This window comes from Macaca thibetana, chromosome X, assembly GCF_024542745.1.
Source record: "Macaca thibetana thibetana isolate TM-01 chromosome X, ASM2454274v1, whole genome shotgun sequence".
NCBI classification, from domain to species: domain Eukaryota; kingdom Metazoa; phylum Chordata; class Mammalia; order Primates; family Cercopithecidae; genus Macaca; species Macaca thibetana.
In genome coordinates this window covers 15,124,825-15,149,787 of record NC_065598.1, presented here as the reverse complement: position 1 = coordinate 15,149,787, position 24,963 = coordinate 15,124,825, and the positions used below count along the sequence as shown (strand labels likewise).

The 24,963-nt window shown below is 39.5% G+C and overlaps 3 protein-coding genes across 8 annotated transcripts in view; 2 read left to right on the top strand and 1 right to left on the bottom strand.

The window, feature by feature from the left end:
* Positions 1–6,620, top strand: part of ACE2 (angiotensin converting enzyme 2) — a 52,925-nt gene extending 46,305 nt beyond the window's left edge. For all 3 annotated transcript variants that reach the window (XM_050777629.1, XM_050777627.1, XM_050777628.1), the window contains exons 17-19: positions 1,189–1,305; positions 3,377–3,571; positions 5,641–6,620. In XM_050777629.1, the coding sequence (XP_050633586.1) occupies positions 1,189–1,305; positions 3,377–3,571; positions 5,641–5,749 (421 nt within the window). In that variant the 3' untranslated portion in view covers positions 5,750–6,620. The remainder of the gene's footprint in view (positions 1–1,188; positions 1,306–3,376; positions 3,572–5,640) is intronic.
* PIR (pirin) overlaps positions 1–24,963 on the top strand; it is a 517,051-nt gene that overhangs the window by 333,590 nt on the left and 158,498 nt on the right. The window lies entirely within an intron of this gene.
* BMX (BMX non-receptor tyrosine kinase) overlaps positions 10,349–24,963 on the bottom strand; it is a 54,699-nt gene continuing 40,084 nt past the window's right edge. For 3 of the 4 annotated variants that reach the window (XM_050777630.1, XM_050777631.1, XM_050777632.1), the window contains exons 15-19: positions 23,551–23,767; positions 22,613–22,677; positions 18,106–18,224; positions 14,989–15,146; positions 10,349–10,799 (exon numbers count right to left, since the gene is read on the bottom strand). In XM_050777630.1, coding sequence (XP_050633587.1) covers positions 10,725–10,799; positions 14,989–15,146; positions 18,106–18,224; positions 22,613–22,677; positions 23,551–23,767 — 634 coding nt within the window. In that variant the 3' untranslated portion in view covers positions 10,349–10,724. Of the gene's footprint in view, positions 10,800–14,988; positions 15,147–18,105; positions 18,225–19,270; positions 19,511–22,612; positions 22,678–23,550; positions 23,768–24,963 lie in introns of those variants that run through there. The other variant, XM_050777633.1, reaches the window with a different exon arrangement.

Sequence of the window (24,963 nt, the reverse complement as noted above, 5' to 3'; positions counted from 1 at the left end):
AAAGGCAGAACTTCCTGCCTTCATTGACCTATATTCTAGTATGTACGTTGTGTGTGTGTCTATGTGTGTAATATGTAAGTGAAATATAGTAGAATTACAAGGTACTAAGTGCTAGGGAGAAAAATATAAGAGAAAAGGGTCTGGGGAGGGCTGGTATGTGTGTGTGTGTGTGTGTGTGTGTATGTGTATGTGTGTCTGTGTGTGCTGGGCAAGGGGTATGTCAATTTTAACCAAAATGGTCGGAAAAGACGTCACTATTATTTGAACAAATATATGAAGCAGGAGAGAGAACGAAAGAGAGAGAGCGAGAGAGCGAGAGAGCGAGAGAGAGAGAGAGAGAGAGAAATGCAGACAATGGGGAAAGTGTCTCAGCTGGGGGAAACAGCAGGTGCAGACCCTGAGGAAGGAATATCCTTGGCCTGTTAAAGGAACAGCAAGGAGGCCAGTGTAGCTGGAGCAGATTAACAGACAAGTGGAGACGTGGCCAGGATGATGTTAGGGCATACAGGAAGAAGGGAGAGACAAAAGGTCATATGGGCCTTGAGGGCCATTCTAAGGACTTTGGCTTTTTTTCTGAGTTAGATGGGTAGTCACTCAAGGGCTATGAGCCACATGATCTACCTTATTTTGTGCTAGGATCACTTGACAGCTATGAGAGCACAGTCTTGTCACATCATATGGTAGACCCCACTCATTACCTTCACCCATGGGTGCAACACGACGTTTTCTGCTGAGTAGGACCAGGCTGTGGGTGTAAATCTCTGTGTGTGGTACTGAGCCATCTCTGCCCACCACATTGTTTGCCACAATCCTGGGCCACCAATTATTCCTTGTTGATTCTACTGCTGTTTTCAGTTTGAAAATTTTCTATCATTGAAAAAGATGTGGGTTTTATATGAAGGCAAACAAATAGTGTCAAGACTTGATATCACATTTTTATGTAATTGATTTCAGGTGCTTTGGGCAGCATTAATTTTTTTTTTTGACAATTACATCCTGCCATTGTTTGCCCTCCCCCATGTCTCTCTACACTGTGATCCTTTCTCTAATCTCCTTTTCACCCTCCCCCATGCCTCTCTACCCTGTGATCCTCTCTCTAATCTCCTTTTCACCAGCAGGGGAAGTCTTCATTCTCTTTATTGTGTCCTCTGTGCCACAAGTGAAGATGTTTGTTTTGTTTCTCTACAGGGAGGAGGATGTGCGAGTTGCTGATTTGAAACCAAGAATCTCCTTTAATTTCTATGTCACTGCACCTAAAAATGTGTCTGACATCATTCCTAGAACTGAAGTTGAAGAGGCCATCAGGTGACATTTTACTTTCATCTAAGGGCGAGGGGGTTAACAAATACAACAACAATAACCAGTATTTTGTGCGTTCTTCCTGTGTGCCAAGCATTGTTCTGAGTCATTTACATGTGTTACTTCATGCTACAAACTCCATGTAATTCCAGAAGGATCCCACAGCAAGGGAATAATCTTGATTTGAGTTCCCCCAGATGTAGGCCCTTACAAAAGGAAAGGAAAACTGTAGATTACATGTTTTCAAGCAAGTTACCACTACGGGCAGCTAGAGCTCAGCCCTGCTGGGAAATCTGGACAGACTGTGTAGAATGTGCACCTGAATTGTCCCATCAGAGGGCTGAGGAAGCTGGGGTATTTATTTACCACCTCCCATCAGTTATTGGCTGAGAACTGCTTCCAGGTGGCATTAATTCCCCAGCATTTCAGCCCTGCAGGCAGGGCAGATCTTGTGATCTGAGAATGCTCTCTGGTGAAGGGGAGCAGGTGCTGGTTAAAGAAAGTCTGGCTAGAACTCATGGAAAATAGTAAGTGCAGAAGAGACATGGACAGGTATTGCCATCAGTTGCTCTAGGGACTTTGATGTAGGATTCATTTAACTGCCCAAAGCCTGAAACAAGTTAGGCAAGTACAGCATTCCTTGCATATTGCTTGACCTCTACGCTAGGTGAGGGACTTGCAATGAATGTTTAGAAGAAACAGTTTGTCCAATTTGCCTCAATTGTTTCCCGCAACAGACAGCAGGAGTGAAAAATGGATCGACCTTGCAGATGGTTTCCTGTCATTATAAAAAGGCATAATATACCTCCTGCTTCTGGGCAACTCACTAGGTGGCCCTCTCGAGCTGCATCAGAGTCCTGTTTAATTTTGGAAGCAGATCTAAGACCTGCTGGGCAGGGTGTGCCTAGAAAATCTGGCTTGGTTGGAATGTATGACCCAACTGTGCCCAGAGACTCACTTACTGCCTCCAGAAGACTTGTGTCTGTCTTAGGGAAAACTTCTAGCTGAGATCTTTATGAAGAAGTTCAGCCTTCCTGGATACTCAGCTGCAAGCTACAGGGGACCTCAAACTCTCTGTTTCCAGGATGACTCTTTTCAGATCTTTTCTGGCTGAGGTTGCCAGGGGTTACCTGACTAATTCTGCGTTGCTGTCTCTCCGTCTCTGGTGGACTCTGACCTCCTGACCTGGGCTATACCCAAGGGTAGGAAGATGAGATGCCAGACACTTTGGTCTTTGATCCCCAGAATGTTCTCCATATCACTGTTTTGTTTGTTTTTTTTTTCTCTTTAAACAATCTTTATCCTTTTGCCTCCATAAAAGTCAGCCATTTCCCATCCCAGTGCTGAAGAAACTGGCAAAGGTCCCTTTCTTATGTGTCTCCCCAGTGCTACCTCCAAATGCCAATACCTTTTATTTGGAAAATATTACTATAGAGATTTGGTCATAGGACCTGATTCATTTGTATAATAGAAGAAGTATATCCAATTATCCGTTTCCATTATTTGATATAAAGTCATTGTAGATGTATTCTGACAGAAGGGAAATTCTTGCCAAATATGCTAACTTTGCACTTAAACACAGCAGTCATAAATGAATAAATGCCAACCATTTATACATTTCCACACTTGCAACTCAATTTTCCAATGGAGCTGTTGATGAACCTGATCTAGGTTGCAAGGCATGAAAGATGCATAATTATCAAAGACTTATATATTTAATTAGACTTTATTTACTTTGCTACTATTATGATTTTAGGTGTATATTCCTTTTTTTTTTTTTTTTTTTTTTTTTTTTTTTTTTTTTGAGACAAAGTCTTGCTCTGTCGCCCAGGCTAGAGTGCACTGGCGCAATCTCGGCTCACTGCAACCTCTGCCTCCTGGGTTCAAGCGATTCTCCTACCTCAGCCTCCCAAGTAGCTGGGACTACAGGCATGTGCCACCACGCCTGGCTAGGTGTATATTCTTATGATAAATTCTATTAAATCCTTTCAGGAACAATGATATAAAGAGTAAATAACTACACGCAATTTTATTTTGTCTAAGTGTCCCCTTTGCTATGTTTTGCTTTTGCAAATAGGATCTCCAGGAGCCGTATCAATGATGCTTTCCGTCTGAATGACAACAGCCTGGAGTTTCTGGGGATACAGACAACACTTGCACCTCCTTACCAGTCCCCCGTTACCACATGGCTAATTGTTTTTGGAGTTGTGATGGGAGTGATAGTGGCTGGCATTGTCGTCCTGATCTTCACTGGGATCAGAGATCGAAAGAAGTAAGTGGCCTTTCCTAGACTTAACTATCTGAAAATAGAAAGATTTAGAGAACAGTAACTGGAAAATTTTCAGTAAGTGGTAGATTGTATAGGCCAATTACTCAGTTGGACAATTTTGCACCTAAATACTCTGATGCATTCCCTAGAAATTTACTAGATGTCATCAGCAGTTCACCTTCCTAGTAAGCCCACACAGTAAGTATCTGGCCTGGGATTTATTAGCATGCCCTAGTAAACTCCATCCCAGCCACAGTGTCATTTCCCTCCTACAAAGAGGCACTGCAAACTCAGCAGGTATGGTTGGGCTCAGGGAATGGTTCTCACTGCTGAATCCTTTTCAGTCTAAAAGTGGGGACTAGATTGTTGGAGACTGGATTGCTGATGGGTTTGAACCGTGAAATTGTTCAAGAATGGGCTGTGAGATTTCTTTCAAACTGCTACTCTTGTTTTTTTTTTAATTTTTAATTTTTAATTTTTTTTTTTTTTGAGACAGGGTCTTTTGCTCTGTCACCCAGGTTGGAGTGCAGTGGTGCAGTCATAGTTCACTGCGGCCTCGATCTCCCAGGCTCAAGTGATTGTCCCACCTCAGCTTCCTGAGTAGCTGGGACTACCAGGGTGCGCCACCACACCCAGCTAAGTTTTGTATTTTTTTGTGGAGACAAGGTTTTGTCATGTTGCCCAAGCTGTTCTTGAACTCCTGAGTTCAAGCAGTCCTCCTGCCTCGCTCTCCAGTGCTGGGATTACAGGCATGAGCCACCGTGCCCTGCCCAAACTGCTACTCTTTACTCACCTTTATTTCTCATGGGGTAGCTCAGACTCCATATCATTCTCTCAGTTCATGGTTAGGCATGCTCTAATTTGTTCCTGAACTGAATATCAAAGCTCATTGAGGATTTAAATTACTAGAGACCTGATTTCTAGTCTTGCTTTGCTACTAGATGTTTTTCTTCTGTCCTTAAGAAATTGACTCTTGCTGGGCTTATGAAATGAAGGTTAATATTTTATAGCACCTAACAAAACTCTATGCACACCTCAGGTTGTTTAAACATATTCTTGATTGAATCTCTATATGTGCTAGTCTATGTTGCTCAATTTTCTTCACTATAGAGATTTTTCGGTTACCCAAAATAGCTTCATCCAAAAAATTAGGCATTGAATGTGTAATATATTCATGTAGTTAAAATTAAAAAATACAAAGGTGAACATGAAGAGTCTTCCTTATCACCTTTTGCCTCCAAGTTCTCTTCCCAAAGCCAAACAAAATTATCAGTTCCTTGGAGATACACACACACACACGCACACACACGCACACACACACACAGACACACACACACATATATATATATATATAGAGAGAGAGATATATATAGAGAGAGTGATATATATAGTCTTTTTTTCTTTTTTCTCGGATATATATATATATATCTCCTTTTTGGTATATGAATATATACTTTTTTAGTGTATATATGTGTATATATGCATATGTATATCTTATTTTTTAGTATACGAATGTTAGCAGGCTATAAATAATGTTCTGCATATTTTGTTTTCCACTTAATGGTTTTTAAAAATTTTTATTTGTATAGGTGTGATCCACCACACCCAGCCCACTTAATGTGTTTTAGAGATCATTACACATTAGTTGCACAAAAATCTTCTCCTTTTTTCTGGCAGTATAATTTCCCACTTCATGAATGGATTGTAATTTTGTTAAACAGTCATCTATTGATGAACTTTTATGTTGTTTCCAAATATTTGTGTTTACTTAAAAAAGAGTTGTGATGGCTTCATATAGGTAATTTCCTGTGTGTGACAATATACCCATAAGATGAATCCTAGCAGCGGGAAAGCTGCGGCAAAGCACACGTGCAATTGCTGATTTTGATAAATATTGCCACATTGCCCTCAATAGCGGCTGTACCAATTTATACTCACATCAACAGTTTATGAAACTTCCTGTTCCTCCCACCCAGCCTCCTTAACACAGAGTGCCCTCAAACTTTTTGATCTTCATCAATCCGATTGATTTTAACATAGGTATATTAAGGTAACCTTGCTCTATTTAACAGGAAAAATCAAGCAAGAAGTGAAGAAAATCCTTATGCCTCCATCGATATTAACAAAGGAGAAAATAATCCAGGATTCCAAAACACTGATGATGTTCAGACCTCCTTTTAGAAAAATCTATGTTTTTTCTCTTGAGGTGATTTTGTTGTAGGTAAATGTTAATTTCATGGTATCGAACATATGAGATGATAAATATATCATTAAATGTCAAAACTATGAATCTGTTCAGAAAAAAATTGTCCAAAGACAACATGGTCAAGGAGAGAGCATCTTCATTGACATTGCTTTCAGTATTTATTTCTGTCTCTGGATTTGACTTCTGTTCTGTTTCCTAATAAGGATTTTGTATTAGAGTGTATTAGGGAAAGTGTGTATTTGGTCTCACGGGCTGTTCAGGGATAATCTAAATGTAAATGTCTGTTGAATTTCTGAAGTTGAAAACAAGGATATATCATGGGAGCAAGTATTGGACCTTGTATGGAATATGGATGGATCACTTGTAAGGACAGTGCCTGGGAACTGGTACAGCTGCAAGGATTGAGAATGGCATGCACTAGTTCACTTTCATTTAATCCATTGTTAAGGATGACATACTTTCTTCACATTAACTTAATCCAAGTACTATGGTGATTTGCCTACAGTGATGTTTGGAATAGATCACGCTGTCTTCAAGGTGACAGGTCTAAAGAGAGAAGAATCCAGGGAACAGGTAGAGGACATTGCTCTTTCACTTCCAAGCTGCTTGATCAACATCTCCCTGATAACACAAAACTAACGCCAGGGGCCTCCGTGAACTCCCAGAGCATGCCTGATAGAAACTCATTTCCACTGTTCTCTAACTGTGGAGTGAATGGAAATTCCAACTGTATGTTCACCCTCTGAAGTGGGTATCCAGTCTCTTAAATCTTTTGTATTTGCCCACAGTGTTTGAGTAGTGCTGAGCACAAAGCAGACACTCAATAAATGCTAGATTTGCACACTCCTTATGCTTACTTATGTGCTGGGGCTTCTTTACGTTTTTGTCTGCTTTTCACTTCTGTGAACAAAGTTATTATCTGAGTGTCTGGGGCTCCTGACCTCCCAAATGTCTCGTGATATATTGCAAATTCTCAGATTGCTTTATGGTACAAAGCAATTGTAAAATTAGTCCCAAAAAAGTTGTGTACAGAGTGTATACACCACCAGGTTGGGAACCAAACCTGATGCTGCTTTTATATTTCTCACAGTCACTATCCCAGTGTGAGCACAGAATTTCTCAGATACCTGAAGATTGATTAAAACTAGATTAAATAGATTAACATATCGAAACTCTACCCATTAACTCATTCTGTGTGGTGACCAGCATAGTGTTAGAATGACTTTGCACTTCATAAATTCTCTGTGGTAATGGTGGATCAATTAGCCAAGTCAGGGGAAGATGACTTTCATAATCTATAAAATAGCCTCAAAATAAGGATCATTTGAGGCTCTTTGATGTCTTAATTATCTGATACCCAGGTGGCAGAGAGAGAGTTCTTTGTTATTTTGTGAGATACAATCAACATTTCACCTCGCCGTCTGCATCATCCTGCCATTCATTGGGCCCACAGCATAATTTACTCCTTGGCAAAACAACCATTTCATAGACAGTTTTTTTTCTATTATCTTGCCTATGTCCCATCTTCTCTAATATATCATGAAAATCTTCTGTCAAGCTACTGCTATCTAAACATCCTTTGTAGTTGCCACATGGTCTTTATGAAGTTCTCAGTCCTTGTCTTGGTTCAACACAGTGCAAGAATAATTTCTGCAGGAACCACTTTCACCATCTAACACCTTCAAAAGAGCCTCCCCAGACATGGCAAAGGACCCATGTGCACGTCACATAGTGTCCAACTGTAACACAGAAAGAAAAACCTGCTTATTTCCATAACTTAATTTTGGGGTTTTCTCTAGAACAGTCCTCACTGTGCCCACCAGGTAAAGCTTGTGGTCCTTTTCCTGTGTAGGAGCATCCTCTGAAAGGATGGAGACTCTACAAAGAGGGACCGGTGCCTGGGCCTAGGATGGAAGTTGGCAAACAATGACCCATGGGCCAAATCCTGCCCACCACCTTTTTTGTGTTGTTTTGTTTTGTTCTGTTTTGAGACGGAGTCTCGCTCTGTCACCCAGGCTGGAGTGCAGTGGCGCAATCTCGGCTCACTGCAACCTCTGCCTCCCTGGTTCAAGTGATTCTCCTGCCTTAGCCTCCCTAGTAGCTGGGACTACAGGTGTGTGCCACCACACCCAGCTAATTTTTTGTAGTTTTTAGTAGAGATGGGGTTTCACCATTTGGCCAGGCTGGTCTCGAACTCCTGACCAAGGTGATCTGCCTGACTCGGCCTCCCAAAGTGCTGAGATTACAGGCGTGAGTCATTGCACCCGGCCACCTCACCACCTGTTTTTGTCTGGTCTGTGAACTAAGAGTGATTTTTACATTTTTAAGTGGTTGAAAAAAATTAAGATTTCATGATAAATGAAAATGATATGAAATTCAAATTTCAGTGTCCATAAATAAAGTTTTATTGGAACCCAGCCACACCCATTCATTTTCATATCGTCTAGAGCTGCTTTCATGCTACGGAGCAGAACTGAGTAGTTGAAGTAGAGACGGCATGGCCCACAAAGCCCTTTACAAACAAACTTCGCCAAACCCTGGGCTATAAGGAAGCAAGGATTAAATGAAACTGCAAATGCAAAAGGGCCATTGTGGAGCTCACAGACCAGAGAAACATAGTGATCAGGCCAGAAAGGGCAGGTGCTAGCTTCCTCTTCTCTGGTGTATCTCAGTGAACTATTCTTCCTCATTTAAGACCCTCCTCCCTCCACATTTAGGTAAAGATGGGGCCGTAAGTCCAATCTCTCTTCCTCATAAACCCACTCCCAAGATAGAATAAAAACTGAGAAACTCAACTTGCTAAATCTACTGTGTTGGAATCTTAATGAACTCAAGTAGATGTGAGGTGAGTTTTGCCAGACCCTCTTGACTTTGTGTTTGACTTCTGGCAGGTCAGAAAATGCTCAGCAAGACTGGGGAGCATCTGTTGGATTTTACCTAGCAAGTGACTTATCGGAACTTGCTCTGCAGCCTGCCCTTTGGGAACGTTTCTTACCACATAGTCTTCCTTTTTCTTCACTGCTAAAAGAGCGTAGGCAGACTCTTGGTTTAAGATAACAATAATAAATTCTGGATATCACCACTAAACACAGTTATACAGCATTAAAAAAATCATTATGCATGTTTGAAATACTATGAATAGTGTTCTTTTACTTGGCTCCTCCTAGCATCACTGGACTTGTTTTCTGATAAACCTCTAGTGGTACCTTAAATTGTTGCCTGACTTGATTTTTGCAGCTAGGCTTCTAAGCAGGGCTTTGGCCTCTTTTCATAGTAAACAATTCTGTATTGTTTGAATTTTTGCTACAAGCGTGTATTTTGTTATAAAGAGGATTATTTTTAAAAGGTAAATATACAAAAATAAGAAGAAGAGAGGAAAAAAATCTTCAAGAGGGAGACCAGAAAGAGCCAGCTTGTGCATGAGCTCATCCTCTGAGTGGGGAAACAGTCCGTGGTGCAGGAAAGGCTGGCACCCCCATCGGACTGTGGGTCCATTGACACAGAGGGTTTGGGTCACCTGGTCTTTCTTTTCTCTTGGGTAGGAAAGAACCTAGCATACAGTCAACACTACAAAAAAAAAAAAAAACTACAAAAATAAAATATACAAATGCCCTAGTGATTATTTTGAGTTACATTTCATTATAAATTGAGATTTGTGTGCCTCTGTAAAAAATAGAAGACTTAACGAGTGTCAATTCTCTGTTGAAATGAAGGAATTATTAATGAAATGTCAAGAAACAAATAAGCAAGAGGGAACATTGAAACTAGCTGGTGGCTGAAGGACAGAGTGGGATGAGAGAGGATATAAATGTCTCTGAGAGATTATTGACTGATCTCTGGAAAATAGCAGCAGGGTATATATAATTGGGGGGTCTCTTCATCGTAATGGTGCCCTCTACAGAATCAGTCTCTCCCTTCTTGACATTATAGAAAAGACAAGGGAAGACTCGGAAAGAGGTTCAAACCAGTGAGTTCAGTAGCAGGCCGTGAAGAAGGGCATCCCCAGGTGCAGTTTTAAAGCTGAAATACTATTTAGTAATAGGCATGAGAAGCTAAAATAGTACTTCTGTATTTTTATGTTAAGATAGCAGACTGATAACTTCAGTTTTCAAACTAGCCAGAAGCCCCAGATCCCCAAACTCAAGGATTTAAAATGATTAGAAAGCAACAATGTAATTAATTCTAGAAATCATACCTTAGCATCTTAAAAAACTTGCTTTATGTGCAACATATTTAATATATTATTTGCTATTATTTAACTTTAGTTTTATACATGACGTTAAGAGTCATTGTACTAATCTGGATATTAGGAGAGAATTGTGCCATTTGGATTGAATAATGGACCACCTAATGATACCCCACCATGTAATGTGGTCCCCTAGGGCAGTTCAGAACAACTGCTTCAGTAACATCTGGGAGTTTGCTAAAAATACAAATTCACAGGCTGCACTCAGACCTCCTCCGCCAGGTTTTATGGAGGTAGTTTCTAGGAATCTTTTCATAAACTCTGCATTTGATTATCATCATGCCTACTGAAGTTTGAAAACATTGAAATATGAAGACAAATGTCCACATTTCTGTACTTGGTAGTATATTTAATTGTTGTGACAGTGACAATATAAAGAAAAGAATGACTATCCAATAAGTAATTTTTCAATTCTGCCCAGTCTTTACACATGAACGCAGTCTCTAGATTGCAATCTGAAAATGTGCTTCTGCTATAGGCTGGAAAGTGTTATATCAGGAGCAGCATAAACAAAATTACTGATTTGATCTAAATTTCAAGGAAATCTTTTGTTTCCTGCCTTGTTCATTTCTAAATAATATACAATACAGAGAACACTATTAAAAACTAGCTAAATTACATTATGCCTTGCTACTTTCCTTAAAATGAATGAAAATGCTGGCCAACATCTATATTCATTCTTATCAGCACTCCTAGTTTCTTCTTCAAGGCTTGTCTTTTTCCCGAAGTGGTTCAATGGAAGACAGGAGTTGCTGAAATGTGGGACGCTTTTCTGGAAGCTAAACAAAAACAACAAAAAAACCAGTGTTTTAGATGATGAAAGTTATGATCAAAGATAAAATATATAAAATATTTACACCTAAGTCCTAAAGCTAGCAACTTTTAAAATGTGGAAACACAATAGACATTTCAATTGAGGTCAGAAATAAGGCAAGGACGCTCACTGTAATAACCACTCTTAACGTTATGTTGAAGGTGTTAACCAATGCAAAACAATTAGAGCCCCGATAATTGGAAAAGAAAAAGTCTCTTTATTTGCAAGCATTTTAGTGTATACCTGGAAAACCTGAGAGTATCAATGTGAGAATCAACTTAAAGAATAAAGGAATTCACTAGGACAGCAGGATATAAAATTAACATACAAAATCAATAGCCTTCACATATACCTACAGTAACCACTTAGAAGTTATCATGGAAGAGAAAACCCCATTTATAAAAACAACACCACCAAAATAAAACACTAAAAAGTCTCCCCCTCTAAAATGAGGACGACTTTAAAACACTGATGAAAAATGCAAATGTAGACTTGACTATATAAAAAAGCATCCCTGGCCAGGCGCAGTGGCTCATGCCTGTAATCCCAGCACTTTGGGATGCTGAGGTGGGCGGATCACTTGAGGCCAGGAGTTCGAGACCATCCTGACCAACATGGTGAAACCCTGTCTCTACTAAAAATACAAATATTAGCCAGCTGTGGTTGTGCACAACTGTAGACCAAGCTACTTGAGAGGCTGGGACATGAAAATCACTTAAGCCTGGAAGGTGGAGGTTGCAGTAAGCCTAGATCATACCACTGCACTCCAGCCTGAGTGATAGAGCAAGACTCTGTCTAAAAAAAAACCAACCAACCAACCAAACAAACAAAAACAAAAATAAAAACTTCCTTTGTCCTAGACTAGGACAAGTCAGTATCATAAAGATGTCAAATTTTCCAACTTAAAATACAAACTAAATACAATCTCCTCAAAAATATGAATGAGTTTGTTTCAAGCTAAACAAATTGATTCTTTATAGAATTAAAAAATATGTAAAAATGGCGAAGAAATTATAAAGTAAGGTGAGCAATGAGGGCTGCTAGCCTACCTAGTATTCAGACATATTATAAAGTCTCTACAGAATCAGAGCAGCGTGGTGCTAGCACATGAACAAAGAGACCAGAGAACGGAAGAGGAAGTCTCCAAATAGATTCAAGTACATATGGAAATTTAGTATAATATTAGGGTGGCGTTTCACCACCATTAAGGTGGTATCTCATTCCTGGTGATAAGATGGTCTTTTAATAAATAGGGCTGACAACAACAGAATAGTCACATAAGATTAAGTATTTGGAGCCATATTTGATACCATATACCATAACAAACACAAACTATATCGGAAACATAAATGGAAAATAATGCAATCATAAAAGTACTAGAGGAAAATCCGGGTAAAAGTCATTATAATTTGGGCATGAGAAGCCTATCTATGACAATTTCCAGAAGCAATAAAAACAAATATTGATATATTCAGCTATATTAAGAAAAACTTCTGCATGGTCAAAAAAAACAAAACAAAACAAAACAAAACAAAAAAACCCACCCACCCTCAATCAAATAAAGCTGATAACTTAAAGTATTACTCTCCCTAATTTGTAAAGAGATCTTTAAAACCTGATAGAAAAAAGATAAAAGACATGGTCTACTAGAAAGTTCCTATTAATCACAACACTTACATCTTCCTCTCAGGACAGTCTTCAGATAACCACAGGGGAAAGAACATTATTCAAAAGTGTGGTAGAAACCTCAGTTAACAGGCAGAAGATGAAACCTTAAGAGCATAGAATACATCTACAAATTGGGGAAGAGGGTGACCCTGGCTGGCTCTTTATAAAGGACCACAGTTTCTCCCTATGGACCAATACTCTACAAAATCAACTGTGCCTTAATTATTATTTATTTTAAATTACATTTTTATAGAGCTAGGTAGTACCTGATGCAGAAAAGCAATCACATAAGGAAGCATTTATTTGAAGTTTAACATGAAATCATACAAATAAAATGTGTATAAACAAATCCACATTGAGTCATAACACAGATAGCAAAGGACAAAGTAAAAACAAAGAAAACTAATTGGCAGCTATATACAGTTGGACACAACTGTGTCTTGTACACTAGAAAGTCTTTTACAAAGTAATCATCTTAGATCAACAGAAGACCAATCTTCAATGTCGTCCTGCAAGATGGCTTACTTTAACATCTCATCCTATTTTGTCCAATGTTCTCCTTTAGTATGGCTGGTAATTGTTTTGGTGATTGCCACCCCCTCGAGATGCCTTGCCATAAGTGCTCTGTTGGCCACTGTAGTCTGCATATCCCTGTCCATATCCATGGTTCCCATAGTCAACATTTGGGGAAGAAAAAGGTGGGGAAATCTTATATACTGTTCCAAATGCCATAGGGTGGGAAATTACAGAGTGCTCATATTCCAGGCGATAATTTAAGGCTAAGCAAAAAATATTGTTATGTGATGCAATCAGCGACTCTTCCAAAGTGGGACTCTAGGCTCCAGTACAAGAGATTAGAAACTATTTAAGTTGTGTGTGACAATTTATTCTTAGCACCAAGCATACTGCCTGGTGCATAGGTGCTTTGTAAATACATATATACACACACACACAATATTAATAACAGACAAACAGAACTGTGTACCGGGCACTGTCCTAAGGACTTTACAAAGTTAATTCATTCAATCCACACAAAAATCCTATGAGGTAAGTATTACATTACAGGTAAGTATTACAGTACAGTGAAGCACAGAGATAATAGGAGGTTTGTACAAGGTCATATAACTAGTAAGTGATCAAGACAGGATTCAACCCAGGTATTCTGATGCCAGAACCCATAGGCTTAACCATTACACCAATTTGCCTTTTACTAGTGAATGAATGAATGCAGCATTAGGCCCTTTGTCATTGAGGAAGTACCATATAATGATTATGAACATGGGCTCTTAGATTAATGTTCTCAAAAGCCTCCTTTTATCATGTTACTGCTCAAAAGTCTTCAGTGGCTCCTCAATGCCTATAACAACCAAAACTCGCACTCGTCTCCTTGTTATTCACCTTGAAGAACCTGAACCAGACCTACTCTTCCAAACTTATCTCCAGCCCTTCCAACGATAGCACCAACCTATCATGCCATGCTCGTTCCTGCCGCCACACCTTTGCTTGTGCTGTTCTCACCTGGACACCCTTTTACAATGTCTCCACTCACATACTTAGGACATTTCGTAGAGATTTCCTGCTTCAGCTCAGGTACCAATGCATTCAAGAAGCTGCTTTATCTCAGGAAGCTGGTTTCTCTTTCCTCTGAGCTCTTCTTGTGTTAGATTGGTGCAAAAGTAATCACGTTTTTTGCCATTGAAAGTTATGGCAAAATCCTTGTCTTTCTAATTCTGGCACATAATTATAAACTGCTAGGTGTTTTCGGTCCCATTGTTGTGTGTGTGTGTGTGTGTGTGTGTGTGTGTGTGTGTGTGTGTATAAAGACTTTGAGTTCAGTAAGGGCGCATATGGAGCCTCATACTTCCTTAACAATCTCCATTAGTTCTATGAAGTTAGTGGATACTTTGCAAATTAATCCCCTGAAACTTCAGCTCCATGTCATCCCCATAAGATACCCTTATCTTCTACCTGAATGGAATGCTTTTATTCAGTGTTTGGGAGGCAGGGGAGACAAGACGGGATAGTGTCCATTATGTGTGCTCTACGTGTGGTTAGATGTTTTCTGCTACTCATGTTCTACTTGAGGAGCTCCACAGTGTTGCAGTTAAGAACAGGGACCCTGGCACTAGCCAGCCTACCTCTTACTAGCTATGTGACCTTGGGCAAGTCACTTAACCTTTCTGAGTCTTTGTTTACTCTTCTGTTAGTTTTAGCAATGATAATACTTACCTCAGTGTGTTTCCTGATGCATAAGTAAGTTAATATTTATAGTGTTCTTAGAACACTGCTGGATATAAGTTGTTCAGTACATTGTTTGGCACCTGCATGTTTTAGATTACAAACATTTTAGGGCAGGGGCTGAGAGCCATTTTCTCCTGCTCTGTGCCAGGTGCTTTCCCTCAAAAAAGCTTCGTCCCAGTGGTGATGCAGTAATCACCCTGGATGTGCTTGAGACCCCTTCCAGCCCACCCAGAGGATACACTTGCCTCGTGCCAGCAGCTGTACATGATCTGGTAGATGGTGTCCGATGCCAGGTGGGGCCGGTAGAGCCTGTGGCCCTGGGAGACCTTCAGAACCACCTGGGAGTTGTCATATAAGTCATAGGGCTGCTTCCCCAGGCTGAACACCTCCCACATCAGGATCCCTGCACCGCACCAAGAGGTGGCCCAGATAAAAAGGAAGAGAGCTGTCATCAGAAGGTACAGGGTTTGTGGAGTGAGTTTCACACAACAGGTCAGGAAGGCTATGGGTCAGAGCGAGGGATCCCTGGGAAATGAGTCCCAGCGAAATGAGCAGAGCTTGGAAGGTGAGCCCGTGCCATCGCTTCTGGAGCCTGGGGTTTCTTCCCCATGTTCCCTGATACCTGTACATCTGTGCTTGCTGGAAAATGAGTGAATGGCAAGGACAGCCACAGAGGAACCGCTTGGGGCCAAGACATAATTCTTGAGCTACTCCTGGGAAGTGGCTGAGATTTCACTCAGCCTCACACAGCCTCACTGCAACTACCTGTGTAGTGAGCCCCTGCCCCAACCCTTATGAATGAGTGGTTGATGTCCTCACCCTTCTGTCTCTCTGCTTTGGCAGCTGCATGCAACAATTTCATTGCACAATCAGATTACCTTTCAGTGGAAATTTCAAGAGAAAGTCATTGACAACATTCTCCTTTCTATTGCTGCAGTGGCTCCTAATCTTACATGGGTCGGGGCCCTTTTGGGAATCCAATGAAAGCCACTGGCTGCCTTTTGGAAAAGTGAATACACAGCATTTTTTGTGTTCAGTTTCAGAATGTTCACAGTCCCCCAAAACCCATCCAGGAAACTGCAGTCCCCAGGTTAAGAAATCTCGGTTCTGGTCATGGTGGTCAGGAGGGTGGCATTTGGGGTCAGTTAGACATGGCCTTTGAAGTTGACTTCTGTCACTTACAGGCAGAATAAGTTTCTCAACCCCTCTCAGCCTCAGGTTGTCTGTCTATAAAGTGGGGTATTTGCACCTCATGGACTTGCTGTGAGGATGAAATAGGATAAAACACGTAGAGCATTTAAAAGAGCACTGAGATGTTTCAAGTGCTCTCTAAATGGTGGCAATTGTGCTGTGCTGGCCAAGGTCAGAAAATTTCAACAATTAGCTACTTTCAAATATTTATAATAAAGCAACCTTACAAATGTTATGGCTGCTTTTTTCTTTTAAAACACACAATCTAAAACAACCATCCAAAAGAATGCAGTTTCCTCATAACTTTCTCTTTGAAAGGCTACACGCTTATTTCAAACTATCTGTGGGGTTCTTTTTTGGGAATTGCTATCAGAGGCCTTGATTCATTTTGGGTATCCTCACTGGGATATATGGTTTAAGAATGAATTTAGTGTTTATAAACAGCTGGAAAATATCTGGGGCCAACTTCTATGGCATACAGTAAATAATCAAGCTGGGTAATACTATTTTTTGGTCAAAAACAAGCTGTAATTATTAAATAAGGGCACTGATTTTTTGGCATCATTTATAATTGATGCATGATTATCAAAACTATTTTTTTTTTTTAAGACAGTCTCTTGCTGTGTCGCCAAGGCTGGAGTGCAGTGGCACAATCTCAGCTCATTGTAACCTCTGCCTCCCAGGTTTAAGTGATTCTCGTGACTCAGCCTCTCAAGTAGCTGGGGTTACAGGCATGCACCACCATGCCCGACTAATTTTTGTGTTTTTGGTAGAGACAAGTTTTTGCCTTGTTGGCTGGGCTGGTCTTGAACTCCTGGCCTCAAGTGATCCGCCCGCCTCAGCTTCTTGAAGTGTTGGGATTACAGGCATGAGCCACTGCACTCAGCCTCAAAACTAATTTTGACAACAAGGTACAAAAGTTAATCAGCACAACATGGCATCAAGTATTCACCAAAATGCTATCTTTGTGATTTTTTTTCTTTTTCTATGTGTATTTCATTATCTTTTTTCTTTTTCTTTTTTCTTTTTTTTTTTTTTTTTTTTTTTAACAACGAACAATGCCACCTTTACAAAGGGAATAGTTTTAAAAATTGTGCCATATAGAGAAATAAATGACTAAATTTCCCCCTTTTCAAAGGCAATCTTGTAGGTGACAAGCAGTAAATCAAATTACACTTATGAACTAAGGCATGAAATAAGTCTCAGTCACATTTGGATTACTTCTCCTGGGTCCATCCGACAGTGATTGAAAATAGCCTTGATATTCTCACAACATGGAAAAAATATCAGAAAATGTAGTCACAATTTAAGAATTGTTTCCCTTTTCTAATGACCTTTACTAAATTTTAATATAGATATTTTAGTAAAGTAAGAGTCAGCAAACTTACCCTATAAAGGGCCACATAGCATTTTAGACCTTTTGGGACATGAAGTATCTGTGGCAAGTACTCTACTCTGCTGTTGTAGCATAAAATGAGCCATAAACAATACATAAATGAATGGGCATGACTGTGTTCCAGTAAAACTTTATTTACAAAAACCAACTGACCTGGTCCTGGGCTGTGGTTTGCCAATCCCAATCTAAAATATAAATTTTAACAGAGAGGAGACTGCTTGAAACTAGGCACAAATCAAGGAAAGTACCAAGTCATGTGTGGTATTTACACTAAGAATTGGTCAGTGCAAAAGGGAATGGCTATCACATTATTTTCATGCAGAAAATAGATGTCTTTTCAACTTTTTGGGCTTAGCAACAACTCAGATTTAGCTTTCAATGACTCCTTTTAAAAAACTATTTGAAATCTTCACTGGAAAAACTTTCATCCCCTTTGATGTTTCTAAAGACAGGGTCTTAACTGTGTTGCCCCGGCTGGACTTGAACTTCTGGGCTCAAACAATCCTTCCACCTCAACCTCTGAGTAGATTTATCCCCTTTGATTTTATGAAAAAGTGCTAGCAGGATGTAAATTACAAAATGTGTAGAAGACATCCTAATACCAAACCCAAGAAAATAAATCACCTTCTTCAACCGCTTGCTTGTCTCAGGGTATATGTGTAACTTTTTAAGTGTTCAAGGGCCCTTTTAAAATGAACGTTGCTACTCTTGTGGTTTCCTGTTGTGGAAGTCAGTTTACGAAACAGGACCAGGTCGTATGTGGCCATATCCTTACCAAATGCCCATACGTCTGACTTGCTGCTGTATTTGAAGTAATGAAACACCTCTGGAGCTGACCACTTGACTGGAAACTTTGTTCCAACTGAACTGACATACTGGTCATCAAGAACATACCTGTGAGGGAAAACACATCAACACAGACCTTAAGCCGTGGTGGTATAGGCTGATGAAGGACACAGAAGCCACCCAGAGTCTCAGTCGATTGCCTCAGTTTTCTGGAACTTTTGCTTCCTTTCAATGTGTGGGCTTAGCTGGAGGCTGCTTATGGTTTGTCAGCATTTAAAAAATAATATCTAACTGAATATAGCAAAACCTCAATGTAAAATGTTTGGTAAATATAGAAAAACACAGGAGAGGGTGTGGAGAAATAGGAACACTTTTACACTGTTGGTGGGGTTGTAAACTAGTTCAACCATTATGGAAAACAGTATGGCGATTCCTCAAGGATCTAGAACTAGAAGTACCCTATGACCCAGCCATCCCATTACTGGGGATATACCCAAAGGATTATAAATCATGCTGCTATAAAGACACATGCACACGTATGTTCATTGCAGCACTATTCACAATAGCAAAGACTTGGAATCAACCCAAATGTCCATCAGTGACAGACTGGATTAAGAAAATGTGGCACATATACACCATGGAATACTATGCAGTCATAAAAAAGGATGAGTTCGTGTCCTTTGTAGGGACATGGATGCAGCTGGAAACCATCATTCTCAGCAAACTATCGCAAGAACAGAAAACTAAACACCGCATGTTCTCACTCATAGGTGGGAACTGAACAATGAGATCACTTGGACTCGGGAAGGGGAACATCCCACACCGGGGCCTATTATGGGGAGGGGGCAGGGGGGAAGGATTGCATTGGGAGTTATACCTGATATAAATGACGAGTTGATGGGTGCTGACGAGTTGATGGGTGCAGCACACCAACATGGCACAAGTATACAAGTATACATATGTAACAAACCTGCACGTTATGCACATGTACCCTAGAACTTAAAGTATAATAATAAAAAATAAAAAAAATTAAAAAAATGGAAAAACACAAAAAAGCAAAAATAAAATTACTCAGAAACCCACCCTAAAGATAACCTGTAATTCTATCACTCCAAATACATTTTCGTTTGTACTTTCTGATCTTATTTCCCACATATATAAGTTGAATAAAATAGGGTTTCTGTTATATTGAGATTTGCTTTTATTTTTCCTTTAATGGTATATCATGAGCATTTCCCCATATGGTTACATTTCTACCGCAGCATCATGTTTAATGGCTGAATACTGTTCCCTCTTATTATTTCTTCTTATGGAAGGAATTAAACATAATTTGTTTAACCAGGTAAATGGCTTCTCATCTTCTGCTGTTATGAATAATGATGAACAAAAATATCCTATGGAGATATCAAAACCAAAATACATGTTAGGATGTTCACTAAACTCTTTGTTTGTAATAATGATAAAATGAAAGCAACCCTAATGTTCCCAATGTTGAGGAGTAATTAAATATATTATGGCACACTAATACAATCAAATAGCATGTAGCCATTAAAAAATGAGATAACTCTTTACCAAAATAAAAAGGTGCTCATGGTATATGGTTATGCGCAAAAGCAAGTGTGTATAATGTGATTTCACTTTTTTGTGTGTGGGAACAAATAGTAAATGTGCATATTTGTGTATATGATTGGATACACTTAAGAATGAGGTCTGAAAGGATACCCACCAAACATCTGAGCAGTGGTTACTCCTAGCACTGAAAATGAGGGACGGATTCTGTCAGAGTAGGTAGCTAGGCAGACATGAGCAGGGCAGGAGAGGTCCCCCACCCCCAACCCAGGAATGTTAGGTGACCGTCAGGTAATAGGCAGTTGTTAACCGTCTCTCTAAAATAATAATTGGTCACAGCTGGTGCCAGGGAAAGGCAGTCTCCCAAGAGATAGAAAATACTTGAAGCTGATGATCAACAGCTTCCTGATATGATCTCAGGAGTTGGGCAACTGGGGTCAAACATGCGCACTAAGAGGCAAAATGATGGAGTTTAACTGGTGTATGACATTCCTCTAGGAATACCCAACTGGTAAAAGAAAAATGCCTCAAATGAGCATGAGCACAACCTAACTAAACATGCTGTGTGTGCGGCCCTTCCCAAGTGCTGGCAGGCTACTGCTCATGCAGACAGCTCACCCCAAGGGAAGAATCAGGGGAGAAAAGATGCAAATCTTGGAATTGTGCCAAGGTATGAAACCCTAAGTCAAGAACCAAACAGGGCAGTTGGATCTCTCAAGTTGCCCTCTTGGCCCTCTTCCAAGTGTACTTTACTTCCTTTCCTTCCTGCTCTAAAACTTTTTAATAAACTCTCACTCCTGCTCAAAAACTTGCCTTAGTCTCTCTCTCTGCCTTTTGCCCCTCAGATGAATCCTTTCCTTTGAGGAGGCAAGAATTTGAGTTGCTGCAGACCTTTATAGATTCACTGCTGCTAACAATTCTACTTTTTACTTTATACACTATTGCTATTTTTCTTATCATAAGTACATATTATTTATGGTATTGATAAAAGAGAACATCATATATTTGCCCACAAAAACCACAACAAAAACAAACACATAATGACTCTTAATTAGAGAAAATAAAACAACAGGAGTTATGGCAATTGGAATTTTGGATATAATTTACACACCAGATGTTTTAGAGATCTCACTGTAATTTAAAACAGCTGACTGGGAAGATCATTCTTCTAAATATTAACAATAATATTAATAAACTACACTTTCATAGGATTACATACAGGACATTCCATACTTTTCTCCCCAGAACCCCTCAGTTCCCCAGACATTACCAGACACCCAGACACTGCCCTGGCACTCCTGGTTTGGGGATGCCTGTGGCTTAAACCTTCCTTCAAGCTAGTAGGAGCAAATGAAGTCACAGGCATCTAATTGATGTGGCCACAGAGCTTCATAAGCAACAGGGCTGGTACATGGCTTCCAGGATCTCTTACTCAGAGCAAGATCTCTTGTCTCCCTTTTCCAAAGCTACAGAGAACGTGACAGCACGTTCCCTGGATGCTGACATAACAGCCAATATTCCTGCTTTTAGAGTAAAGTTCCCTGGACCTGGGAGCTTCTCCCTGCTTTAAGAACCTGTCAGCAGATTATTTTTTTCTTGCCCTTGAGAAAGCTACATGTTTGGTGTGTCAGTGTAGGGGACTCAGTGTATGGTGGTTGGAGTGATGGTAACTAGTACACAGCTAAAAGGACATCTTGCCAATATTTAGGGCTCCCAGAGGAATTACCGTATCTTCCATGGTATGTGCCACAGGGGTCAAAAAGCATCCCCTAACACTGAATTTTGGAGAAGACATTAAAAAAACAGATCCTCCTATGGCATTTTAGGGCCATGTTTGCTAAATATTAACCTGGCCTTGGTCAACTCTTCAGATCTCTTTTAAACTGCATTATTCACCTTCAGAATTACATGTTGAGTCAGCACAACTTTATAGTTGTATCTTGTCTCAATGTCAGGGATATCTACTTACCCTCTAGACTCAACTGTGGTCATTTTGAGGGCAGGGACTATCCTATTCATATCAGTATCTCCTGCAGGACTGAGGTATTCAGTAGACACTCAATAAATGTTGAATAGAAAGGTCAATGTGTATGTCTTCATTTTCTATGTAAAACTATGAAAATTTGCTCTGAGGCTTAAATAGTATTAGGGTTCAGGATAAAGGTAAAAGAAGACTTTTAAAAAACTATCGTAATCAAAATAATTGTTCCAAATCATCAAGTGGTGGTAGAATGCCCATCAAGAGAATCTCAGAGTCTAGTTTTATGCCTTACTTTGTGATGCAGAAAATCTAATGATGTGACAACAAAAATTTTCCTAGTGTGAATGCTCTACCCATTTGAACATCAGGTTTTTTTTTTAAATAACAAACAAAAAGAGCTAGCAGATACTTGATTGAGTTAAAAAAATTACAAATATTTATCCATTCATTTTTAATGGCTGAGTAGTACTCCAAAGTACTTGAGGGGCTGGATACCCCATTCTCCATGATGTGATTATTTCACATTGCATGCCTGTATCAAAACATCACATGCACCCCATAAATATATACACCTACTATGTATCCACAGAAATTAAACATAAAAAATTTAAAAGAAAATTTAAAAATCCAATAATGTGGCTGTAACATACTGTATTTAAATTTAGGATCTTTCATGGAATTTATTTAGAAGTTTAGAAAGTATCAGATTGTTGAAGGAACTAAAAGTGACTTCAGATAATTTCTGAAGAACAATCCCATCTTATAAGCGAAGGAATGAGGTGAAACATGTTTCACAGGTAGTTAGAGGCAGTATGGGAGGGACTTAGGTTTCTAAGCCCCCAGTTCAGAGCACCTTCTATATCCCCACAAGGCCTTCAATTATGATGGTGTTCAAATGTGAATGGAAATCCCCCTTTCGCTGGTTGCCCTTTTGGAATTGGCTTACCTTGTCATTCCAAAGTCAGATACTTTCACACAGAGATCGCTGTCCACCAAGCAGTTACGGGCAGCCTTTAAAGGAAAAACAAAATCACCAAGTAGTGAACGTGACCAAGAATCTCCTGACATTTTCCTCCTCTTCAGTAGAATTCTCAGCAAAATCTAAGATTACCTAGCACAACCCCCAAATGCTCTAAAGTTGTCTTTTCTTTCCTTTGCAATTTTCAATTTTTCAAAATAAAAATGTTCTCCCATGAGTACTTTCAACCAAGCATCCATCCTTGTCAAACGACATGAAAAGGTATTACACTTTAAACACAGAACCTTAGCTTATCAAGGAAAGATGAGAAATTTCTAGAATCTGCCTTTCCACCACCAGATGCCATGCGTGCATTCACAGATGCTTTGAAGGCATAAATGCTGCACCTGTGACTTAAGGAACATACTGGTCTAGTGTGAATGCAGGTCTACTGTTGAGTGCAAGAACATCTCTAAAGATAAATCCCAGTGAATACCAAATACAGCACTCCCCACTCCCATTCTGATCCAAAGACACACAAATTCTGTTTCCTTGTTTTTTTTTTTTTTTTCATTTTCAGTTATTGTATCAAATGCCTGCTTTAGCACTAAGCCCTTTCTGAAATAAAGGTCAACTTGGGTTTAATGGTTTTGAGAAACACTAAATTGGCCAAAGTCTTTCCTTTCCATCTGTTCTCCTTCATACCACAACACAGCTTAACAGCTTTTGTTATTCTCACTGTTCTTTCCATACTTCAAATATTTTTATATTGATTTTTGTAAAAATGTCATTTGCTTAAACAAGTCACAAGTGAGCAAAGCAAAAGGGATGGTGCCCTTCTTGCCTTCCCCACCAGTGACACCATCTCCAGAAGTGGGAGCCATGGACTGCTTTCCTTTCCTTGAAATTCCAATGGCTTTGCTTACCAAGTCCCGGTGTATGAATTGGTGGCTCTCCAAGAAGGCCATGCCTTCACAGACATCGTAGCACATTTCTAAGAGCTGGGAAGGTTCAAGTCCTTTTCCATGACTCCTCAGGTAATTCAGCAAGCAGCCATTGCTTATATATTCAGTCACTATGTATATGGGGTATTCCTTTGAACACACTCCATAGAATTTAACCAGCTTGGGATGGCTGAGTTTTCTGGAAATAACAGATTTTCAAAGTTCAATGCTCCACACTCCATTTTCTACATGTACTGAAAAAGAGTTGCTCTCAGATTTCTGTTTGTTTTAATTTCCCCCCTTTCACTTGAACAGAGAAAGAGAGGGAAAAGTTTAGGATCTTATATTGCAAGCACAATTATCTTTGGAGGCAAAAAAAAAAAAATTCTGCCTCATATCAGACATTGGTGACTTCAGTAGCAATTTAGCAGTTTGTGAATGCTGTATTCAACTTTCCTACAAAGAATCAGGGTAGCAATGGTCTGTTGCACCGGAAACCCTGTTTAGTCTCATGGCATCTTGGGAACGTCCATGACTTATTTAGAGGAAGTCACACCCTAAGAACAATCATTTCCCTTTTATTAACTTTCACATCTAAACATTTCATTCTAAAAAAGTATATCAGAATACGAAGGATGTAGGTTAAATGAAGTCAGATGAGGTTTGATTTTTTAAAAATTATTTAACATTATTATTTTCATTATTTTTGATTAACAAATTTATAAAATACTAACCATACGATGTAGCACTTCTGGTAGGTCATGATGGTATGGACACTCAGCTTTTTTTTAATGAGATAATTTTCATGTTATTATGGCAGATGGTTTTACCGTACCTCTTCCCAGCACCCTTTTTAAAATGAGAAAGTTAAGTAGAAGAAAACGGAGCGTAATGTGGCTGTGGGCTATTTATTTAGTAATCAGATGTTCCCGATGGAAGTGTTTAATCTTGCAATTGAAGAGTTCTTTAGTGTTTCTTATTAATTTAAGTAATATCAACCTTAAATTTTGTACTAGCCTAGAGCTTAAAAGAAATCAAGCAAACCTTCTTGTAAAGTGTGATTCTCCTACCCTAATTCCCTTTCTCATGATGTCTTTTCTCACCTATCTTGATGTTTTTTTCCATTTGTGAGATGCACAGGTTAAGCTAAATTTCTAACAGAGTCTCTAGCAGTGTGCTGTCATATCACCTTCACTTCTCCAAACAGGCTCCCGAACTGCTGCTTTACTCTTTTTACTGTCTTCACGGTTAAGCATAAAGCTTTTGAAAGTACTTAGTAATTCCAATTACTCTTTATTCTCTGTTCTACATTGTATTTCAGTGAATTTGGACACATTTTTGGATTGGCATGTACTTCACTCTTAGATTCTGAGCTGACTCTGAGTGATCCGTTGT